The sequence below is a fragment of the Lynx canadensis genome, chromosome B4 (assembly GCF_007474595.2).
Source record: "Lynx canadensis isolate LIC74 chromosome B4, mLynCan4.pri.v2, whole genome shotgun sequence".
Lineage (NCBI taxonomy): Eukaryota > Metazoa > Chordata > Mammalia > Carnivora > Felidae > Lynx > Lynx canadensis.
The window spans coordinates 40,352,116-40,362,043 of NC_044309.1; the positions used below are offsets into that span (position 1 = coordinate 40,352,116).

At 48.4% G+C, this 9,928-nt stretch overlaps 1 protein-coding gene across 1 annotated transcript; it reads left to right on the forward strand.

Moving 5' to 3' along the window:
- Window positions 1–7,444: 7,444 nt before the first annotated feature.
- Window positions 7,445–8,633, forward strand: NTF3 (neurotrophin 3). Its single transcript, XM_032593718.1, has one exon. It carries the CDS (start codon window positions 7,575–7,577, stop codon window positions 8,346–8,348), a length of 774 nt encoding a protein of 257 aa, XP_032449609.1. The 5' UTR covers window positions 7,445–7,574; the 3' UTR covers window positions 8,349–8,633.
- Window positions 8,634–9,928: the final 1,295 nt, after the last annotated feature.

Here is a 9,928-nt window from a genome sequence, read left to right on the forward strand (position 1 = left end):
ATTTTGTAATTAAGATATGGGGAGCAAGCTTCGCCAGTCTTTTATATGGCCTTAGTTTAATATTTCCACCACATTCCTTTCCCTTTTGTCATTCTACTTTAAATCTATCGCTTTCCCACCTCTCCCCCTTTCCAGTCCCTGAACAAGATATTAGGGTTATCTGGCAGGATGGAGTCTTTTGAGCCCTTAGTATTAGAGACCATGTCATAGCTTCAGAAATTCTCCAAAGAATTAAACCCTTTTGGATACAGCTGGACAGTGTCCTTGTTAACCCAGCCAGAGAAATGCATTTGCCTCCAGAGGATGTGGCTGTACCAGAAATAATGAAATCTCTTGAATTTGCATATTAAAAACTTGGCAAATTAAAAAGTGCCTCCACATTTGATCTCATGCCTCCTCCTGGAGAACAGCTAGAACATAGCCTCTATGCCTTGTTTGTAAGTCATCCTGGTTTCCAGTGCTGGCACCAAAGCCAGGACTTGAGATGGTATGTTTGGTGCCCTGTCCACTATAGCACGCGGCCTCTGCAGAGACGGGTGACCCTCAGAGGGACTGACCTTGGAGGGCATCAGGCCCCAGCAGGACAGAGTTTGCTTACTTTCATGGTGAACACTTTCATGGCGAATATGGGGAGGAAGAAATAGGAACAGTGTCCTCAAACACCTGGAAACTCTGCCCAGCCGTGGACCTTGAACTTCCTCTGGAAATAAACTCTCTGGAATGTTTGAGGCCGGGGACGGACGGACCACATGGCGTAATCTTTGAGAGCATCGATTCCAGAGCCAGACTGTGATCAAATCCTGGCTCTGCCGCTTATTAGCTGGTTACTCACCGTCTTGTGCCTCAATCTCCCCCATTTGAAATGGGGAACGTTCGTCCATACCTCAGAGGAGCTGTTACTGAGATTAAAGATTTAATGTATGTCGGCCCCTGGCACGTAGCATTTTTGTTCCTGATGCTCCCATTCCATCCAGGCTAACAATGTACTCCACACGTGTGCAGCAACCAAGGTCTCTAGGTGCTGGCTCAGGGGGAGGCGCAGCTCCTGGAGAGGCTAGTCCTGGAGAGGGAAATTGGAGCTCAAAGGAGAGCGCCCCCAGGTGTTTGTGTGTGACAGACATGAGTGGCTGTGGGCTCAGGTCCTGTCCCACCCTGGCTCTCTACCCAGCTCTCTTTTCCATTTGTGCTGCTTTGCCCAAAAACCCTCTGTGTGTGTTGTAAACTGAGCCAGAAAGGAGGAATCAGAAATTGCTCTCTTTTGAGTATTTTGAGGGATGGTGAAACCTTGTAGGAATGTTGCTCCGGGGACTGAGAAAACACCATATGTGGGAAAGCATTTCTAAGTGAGGAAAATAGCATCTGCTAGTTGGTCAGGATCTTGGAAAACTCTGAGCAGGGGAAATGGGCACTGGGGAGAGTGTAGGAAGGGGGTTTTACTGAGGTCTTTAACAGGTCTTTTTCCAATTATAGCCAAGAAGAGCCTGGGGACCATGGCCTACTTCAGAGCCAGGCCTTGTATTTTCTTTGGGAAAAGAAGGCCGAGTTGAGTGGCTTCCAGACCAGGCTTGGCAGAAGCCCATACAGGATCTCAGGCCACTGAGCAGTGTGTTGGGCAGGTCTTGATCGTGGTAGGCATTCATTTACTAAGGAGACATGGGGACTCTGCAGTGCTCCAGCCCTGTGCTAGGCAGCAGGCATGTGTACATGAAGGGGACATGGGCCCTTCACCAAGAGGAACATACGGATGATGATAACACACTAGGATACTTGGATACTTGACCGAAAGAGAAGGAGCATAGAGATCCTTCTAAATTGAAAAATTCACTGACGTGCCATGCCTGGGTCAAGCTGGCGCTGCCTTCCTTTTCTCACTCCCCACTCCAGAGAACTCGTCTTCTGGGGAAAGCCCACCCCAGAAGATGGGGTGGAAAATGCAGGCTCTGGTGACCAGAAGGAGCCAGAGCTCAGATTCAGGCCCTTCTTGCCCCTGGCTTATTCAGAAACACCACTTCCCAGCCTCCCGTACCTGTTTGCTTTTGTGATTTTCCTATTCTCTGTGCTTCCAACTCGCAATAATCTTTTCTTCTCCCACCACGAGTGTGGCTGGTCTGAGATCCAAGCACTTGCTAGTGGTGGCATTTGGGAGAGAGCTCTGTGTTGGTGCAAATTGCTGTGGGTTGTCTGTGGAAAAGGAATTCCTGACTCCAGCTGCTCGGTACCTTGTATGTGTGCCTCGAGGACAGGCATGCAGCGACTCTGCTGCCACAGATAATGCAAGTTCATGTCCCAATAACATTTCCAGTGTACCGCAACATGCCAGATACTGTGCTCAGTGCTTTCATACAGATTTCATTATGTACCTCTCACAATAATGTTGACTATGCACTAGCCACATGATCTTTATTGAGCTTAGGAACCAGGTGTCCTCTGTCACTCTTTACTGTTAACTGAGGCGTCGAACCTTAGAAGATGCCCTCCACCCCACGCCACGCCTCAGTTTCCTTCAAACATCTGTGTTTTAGAGAGTTCTATTAGCACCATTCTTAGACTTGCCCTCTACAGAAAATCTACAAGCAGATTATCAAGGTGGAGGCCACAGGCACCCTGCTGGGTTTTTTAAATCTTTTTTTAATGTTTATTTTTTGAGAGGGAGAGAGAGACAGAGCATGAGCAGGGGAGGGACAGAGAGAGAGGGAGACACAGAATCTGAAGCAGGCTCCAGACACAGGCTGGAGCACAGGCTGACAGCACAGAGCCTGACATGGGGCTTGAACTCATGGACCGTGAGATCATGACCTGAGCCAAAGTCGGATGCTTGACTGACTGAGCCACCCAGGTGCCCCACCTTGCTGGGTTTTTTTTTTTTTAATTTTTTTTTTAACGTTTATTTATTTTTGAGACAGAGAAAGACACAGCATGAACGGGGGAGGGGCAGAGAGAGAGGGAGACACAGAATCGGAAGCAAGCTCCAGGCTCTGAGCCATCAGCCCAGAGCCCGACCCGGGGCTCGAACTCGCGGACCGCGAGATCGTGACCTGAGCCGAAGTCGGACGCTTAACTGACTGAGCCACCCAGGCGCCCCTCCTGCTGGGTTTTTTGTTTGTTTTTTTTTTTAATTTTTTTTTCAACGTTTATTTATTTTTGGGACAGAGAGAGACAGAGCATGAACGGGGGAGGGGCAGAGAGAGAGAGGGAGACAGAATCGGAAACAGGCTCCAGGCTCTGAGCCATCAGCCCAGAGCCTGACGCGGGGCTCGAACTCATGGACCGAGAGATCGTGACCTGGCTGAAGTCGGATGCTTAACCGACTGGGCCACCCAGGCGCCCCCCTGCTGGGTTTTTAATGCAGCCTTGCAAGTGCCTTAGAAACACTGACCAGCCTGCAGATGATTTCCGCCCACTGCATATTCCCAGGTATCATCATAAGGTTTTGGATTTGATGGTAAGAAACAGTGGAGCTCCAGAAAGAGGTAGGACTGATGCTAAGAGGCATTTGGAAGCTTCGTTATGTTAACACTTTTTTTTTTTTTTTTGTCTCACCCCCACCCCCACCCATGATGGCCTGATTTTTCTGTGTTGAGTTTCTGTGCTTGGGACTTGAGAGAGAGCCAGAGTTGTCTAAAAGAGTCAGGAGACCTGTGTTCTAACCCCCTCCCCCCATGCCCTGGGCTCCCAGAGGCAATGCCAAACAAGGTAGGGGTGGTAGGAGCAGGTCCATCCAGGTACAGCAGTGAGTATTGTCAGGAGAGAACCTAAAAATAGTAAAAAGATCAACTAAAAGTCGGTCTGCTTTTTATGGTCAGCATGCTTTGGTGATTTTTTAGCCATATCAGTGATAAAATATTCCTTCCTGATGATCCTGACTTCTCCCATTGCCCCCATTTAATTCCCACTTTCCTTGGTTGTCACTGCCCAGGGAAGGAAAACAGGTAGTCATGAGGGCCTTTTCACTCTGCACAACCCCAGGCTCTCCCAGCCAGATTGCAGCTGATGTTATAGCCCTCGTCCACAGCTCTGAACAGGAGGACACCCTCCCATGCAGTCCTTGGTGGACTGGGCTCTGCCTGTCCCTCCTGACCAAAAATGGATGGCTACTCTTACCTTCAAACAATCTCTGCAGCCAGGGCTGGCTTCTTGGGTGTGCAGCAAGTGCCATAGCACAAGGTCCTGCACTCAAGAAGGGGACCCCACACTCACGGTTTAATGCTCTATGGTTACCATTTTGAAGTTCTTAAGAATTTTATCTTCAAATCTGTGTTTTATATGTGAAGTCTGGTGGGACCATGGAGCACACACCTGAGGGCTGGGAGGGTTTGCTCACATACAGTCACACCTCCTGCCACCATTATTTTCACACAAGGCTTTGCAACTTAGGTAGCTGTCCTGACTTCAGCCACCCTCACTTCCGTTCCTGGCTCACTGCACCCAGACCTCCACCTCGTATTCACCATGGAGAGGTTGCAGGGGAGAGGCACAGACAGGAAAGGGCTCCTGGCCTTGGAAAAGAGGGAATCTTGTGAGGAAAGCACGGAGTGCCCTGAGGCCTGTGATACCTCGTACCACAGCCAATTGGAAAACACACAGAGATTGCAAAGAAAGTGGTGGTTACTACTTTGGGGTGGGGGAGGGAGGCTTGTGGAGAAGTTAGCTTTCCAACTGGGCACTGAAGAATGAGAATAACTTCAACAGGAGAGGTGATGAATGTGTGCCAGGGGAGAGGAACGACACGTGCACACGGCTCCTAAAGCTTGTCCTGGCAGCTTTTGGAAGAGCAAACAAGGCTGGGTCCTGGGAGCGTGAGCCCAGCTGTAATCTGACCAAAAGGGCCACCTGGCCAGGAGTGCAGGGGATCCCTCTACCCTGTGCATTTCTCTTCCTCTTTCAACTGCAATTAAGTTTTCCTCATCTATAAAATGCAGGACTTGGATTAAATGCTTGCTTTATATCTCTCTTCTACTCCTACAACCTTTTGTTTCCGTGTTCAAGCCCCATAAAGATTCTTCCTTTTGTATCTCAAGGCCATCCACTGGCACCATCCACTTTGCTTCCTGTCCGTTCCCCCTTGTAAATTACCTTGCTAATCTACACATCTACTCTCCTTGTCCCTAGGATCTCTCTCACTGACCCTACTTGATCTATTTCCCCACGAGCAGGTATCCTATGTATTCTTAGCTTACAGTGACTGGGCCTTGAGAGGATTTCATAAATTGTTTTTTGATAGACTCTTAGTCCCCAATTATTTTATTGCAGCTGTATTCCATTTTGGGGGTGGGGAATGAGCGTGCAATTCTAGCTACACGTATGCCATTCATTCTGGGCTCAAGTTTCAATTTGTCAAGCCTGCAGTATTGAAGGAAATGTCAGTGATACGCAGAGTGGATGGGAGAGCAGTTATTCTGTGGGAACCACTTTCCTAGGATAATACAATTCCTGGGACAGTCTCTAGGGGTGGGCAGTAAAGCTAGAATCCTTCTTTTGGCTTTGACCTTGAAGGAGTCATTTGTCCCAAAAGAGTGGTTCCCATGGAAAGAAGATGGTCCCCTTATCAAAGAGGTGGGCCAAGGGCCAGGAGGAGGAAGTTGGAGCGAAGTGCTTGCAGCGTTGTTGGCCTTTGGGAACGAGAGAGCAGTGCTTCAGACAAGACGGGAAAGAGGCTGCGTCTGGAAGTCCCGGGAGCTAGTTAGCGTGGGCAAGCTTGGGCATGGGTACTTGGTAAGCAGGGCTGCTTCTGTTTCTTGTGCCGCTCTTGTTTATTTCCCTTCTATTTTCCCCCTGGATTTAGTAAAGTCTTTCTGCAAATACCAAAGGTGAACCGAGGGAAGGTTTTTTATTTTCCATGCTTAGAGCCTTAAAGAGGAAACTGCGAAGCCCTGGAGGCCAGTGAGGTGGTAGTGATGGTAACTAAGGGATGGAAACCTCAGGGCAGTGCTGTGGATCACGGAGTACAGGTGGAGATCACTCCTGTAGCCAGCCCTCCCCACCTGAAGCGCCTCCTTGCAGCACCGACCTTCGGAAAAGCTGGGCTTTGCTCTAGTGAGAGAGAACCAGCCAGAAATGTATCTTGAGGCCAGCCCTATAATTCCGTAAGGACCCGACAGAAACCACGTCTAGAGGTTCTGCTGTGGCAACGGAAGGAGAGTGTGGATGGATTAAAATGCCACTTCAACAAGGAGATAGCAAAATTAAGACACAGCCACCAAAGGAAACATTTTGTACTAGAAACTTAAAAGGCCAAACAAACAAACAAAAGTGAATCCACAGGGAATCTTGCTGTTCAGGGCAAGTCCAGCCCATTAACTTGAGCTGGTTGTTGCTCTGTCTCCATCTCCTACAAGCAGCGCTCTGGCAGGACCTCCCCTTTGTGAAGGGTTTGCGGGGAGGGGGGTTCTCTGTGAAGCAGTTGGGCACCCTGGTGAAGCATGTCCACTGGAGAGCTTGGCTAGGCCTTCTCACAGAGTGGGGAGCAGCCCACAAGTTCATTACAAGGTCAAGAGAACAGGTCCACCAGACATGGCCTGGCGAGGGAGGAGCCCATTTCTGAGGCTACATCATGCAGGCAGCTGACCTGACCCCATCCTCAGGTATTTCTTTGAGAGACCCAGAAGCTTCATCAGGTGTGGGGGAGGGCAGTAGAGCTCTGTTCCTTGAGACAATTGCAAGTCTGCTCCTGTTGCTAAAAGAATGTAAACACACCTTTATAATTTTTAGATTCAATTTCTTCATAATTTGCCAAGGTACATTGGACTCTGGTCTTTTCAGGCTCAAGTGATACTTAAAATTTTTTTTAATGTTTATTTATTATTTTGAGAGAGAGAGAGACAGAACGTGAATGGGGGAGGAGCAGAGAGAGAGGGAGACATAGAATCCAAAGCAGGCTTCAGGCTCCGAGCTGTCAGCACAGAGCCCGATGCGGGGCTCGAACCCACGAATGGTGAGATTATGACCTGAGCTGAAGTCAGACACTCAACCAACTGAGCCACCCAGGCACCCCTCAAGTGATGTTTAAAGAAGTAGCAGGACATCGTCCACACAGAAGAGACGGCTGCAGATAGAGCACACATCAAACGCAGATGCCGTCGGGGATTTCTGAGAGCAGAGACAGAAGTCCAAAGTGCTCACCTCATCCTCCCTCTGCCTTTGAGGCTCCTAGGAACATGGGTCCTGGGGAGAGCCCTGACTGTTGTGTACTGTAGATCTCACCACTCATGTATTTGGTTTAAAAAAAGTTATTTTGCCCTCTCTGTCTCTCACCTGCACAACACACACACACACACACACACACACACACACACTTCTTTCCCTATCACACAGCCACAATGCTGGAGGGAAGATTTGAGAGGTCTAAGAGAAAAAGGTACTTTAAAGATTCAGAGGACTCCTATTGAGACGGTATTTCCCAAGGAGAGAAATTGACAGCCCTGGTCCCTGACATCAGAGAGGACTCTGGAAGGTGACACCCTGCTCTTGCTTGCTCTCTCACAGGGTTACTCAACCCAGAATGACATGGATTCAGCTGCCACAGCCTGCTACTAATACCTGCGTTTCCTTTTCAGATCTTACAGGTGAACAAGGTGATGTCCATCTTGTTTTATGTGATATTTCTCGCGTATCTCCGTGGCATCCAAGGTAACAACATGGATCAAAGGAGTTTGCCTGAAGACTCACTAAATTCCCTGATTATTAAGCTGATCCAGGCAGATATTTTGAAAAACAAGCTCTCCAAGCAGATGGTGGACGTTAAGGAAAACTACCAGAGCACCCTGCCCAAAGCAGAAGCCCCCCGAAAGCCGGAGCAGGGAGAGCCCGCCAAGTCGGAGTTCCAGCCAGTGACTGCAATGGACACAGAACTCCTGCGGCAACAGAGACGCTACAGCTCGCCCCGGGTCCTGCTGAGTGACAGCACCCCCTTGGAGCCCCCTCCCTTGTATCTCATGGAGGATTACGTGGGCAACCCCGTGGCGGCCAACAGAACGTCGCGGAGGAAGAGGTACGCAGAGCACAAGAGTCACCGAGGTGAGTACTCGGTATGCGACAGCGAGAGCCTGTGGGTAACCGACAAGTCCTCGGCCATCGACATTCGGGGACACCAGGTCACGGTGCTGGGGGAGATCAAAACCGGCAACTCTCCCGTCAAACAATATTTTTATGAGACGAGATGTAAAGAAGCCAGGCCTGTCAAAAACGGTTGCAGGGGGATTGACGATAAACACTGGAACTCTCAGTGCAAAACGTCCCAAACCTACGTCCGCGCACTGACGTCAGAAAACAATAAACTTGTAGGCTGGCGATGGATACGGATAGACACCTCCTGTGTGTGTGCCTTGTCGAGAAAAATTGGAAGAACATAAATTGGCATCTCTCCCCATATATAAATTATTACTTTAAATTATATGATATGCATGTAGCATATAAATGTTTATATTGTTTTTATATATTATAAGTTGACCTTTATTTATTAAACTTCAGCAACCCTACAGTATATAAGCTTTTTTCTCAATAAAATCAGTGTGCTTGCCTTCCCTCAGGCCTCTCCCATCTGTTAAACCTTATTTTGTGACCCGGCTCTCAGGAGCCGTTCTGCCCCTCTGTAAAATCTGTGTACACCAGTATTCTGCATTCAGTATTGTCAAGGCCATGACTGTCGTTTTAGTAAACTTGTTAAAATCAGATGCTGTCAGAGTTGTGTGTAGACGCAGTGATGTCCCCCCTTCTGGTATACTTCATGTTTGATTAGTTCATTAAATGCACTGTTACCACGTCCGTTGAAATGATACCCGGTAGCTTTGAGCTCCACACTTACTTCTGGCCAGCAAGTTCACCATCAAGGACTTGCTCTCTCCTTTCTCTGCTGTCACTTTTGCCAATTAAAATCATGATCTGCTCCAACATTACAGCCCCGGAACAATAATAACAAACCTGGCAATTTTAGTTTTGGAAGTTTCTTTTCAGCACATTTGTTGTTTTGGGGTTTGGGGTTAAGGGTTGGATTCTTTTTTGGTTTTTGGCTTTGCCTTTTGTTTTGCTTTCTGTAAGTGGTTTTCATCCTTTTAGGCATATAGGAAAAAATGTTTTAACTGTTTGTAACAGAATAATTGTACGGTTACCCAAAAGCAAGCTGAAGTGGATCATGGATAATCTACACACGGCAGCAAACTTCCTTCCTCATCAGAGATCCTCTGAGCACATGGCCTCCCCACTCCTATCGGGGCCCCTCCCAGAGCTGCATGAGGAATTAGAAGATGGTTGCACTTTGGAGTCAGACCTGGGTTCAAATCCTAGGTCCTCACTTCCTTGTGACTGGGGGCAAGGCTTTGAAGCCTCTTCGAGCCTCTGTTTCCTATGGTCAGAAGGTCCCCACATAGGGATTCTTGCCAACTCACAGGGCTATCATGAAGAGTCAGCTAAATAACTACTATAGCCTAGACTTCCTAGCATAGGGTAGGCATTCGACATAGTTCCATCTTCCTTCCCTTCCTCTTCTTTCTTAGCTCTTGTATCCCTCTGTAACATTTTTTGGTGGATTCATCATTCTGAGATGGAAGGAAGGTGCTACTGAGTCCCAAAGAGATTGCCATGGTGATAGCCACACCAGTTCGCAAAGGCAAGCCTAAGGAGTTCCCCCAGGTTGTTCTCCCAAGCCCTTCCCCACTGGGAAGCAGACCTTCCCCCTGGTGCTAGAGCCCAAGGACTCTCATCTCCCATCTTGTCTGAGGCACAAATACCCACTCTCCTGCTCTGGAGCCCAGTCCTGTGCCTTTCCTCCATTGCCCTGCCTTCAGGGCCTGCGTGTACTCTGTCTAGAGCAGCCCAGGCCCCAAGATTTCTCTAACACATGCCTAATAAAATATATGTTCTTTATGTGGCATGAGCCTCTTGAAACAGATTCAACAAATTGCAGTGGCTTTGGTTAAGAGCATCATTATACTAC

Excerpts from the sequence above, each read along its gene's own strand:
- NTF3 (XM_032593718.1), top strand. The coding sequence starts at position 7,575 with ATGTCCATCTTGTTTTATGTGATATTTCTCGCGTATCTCCGTGGCATC.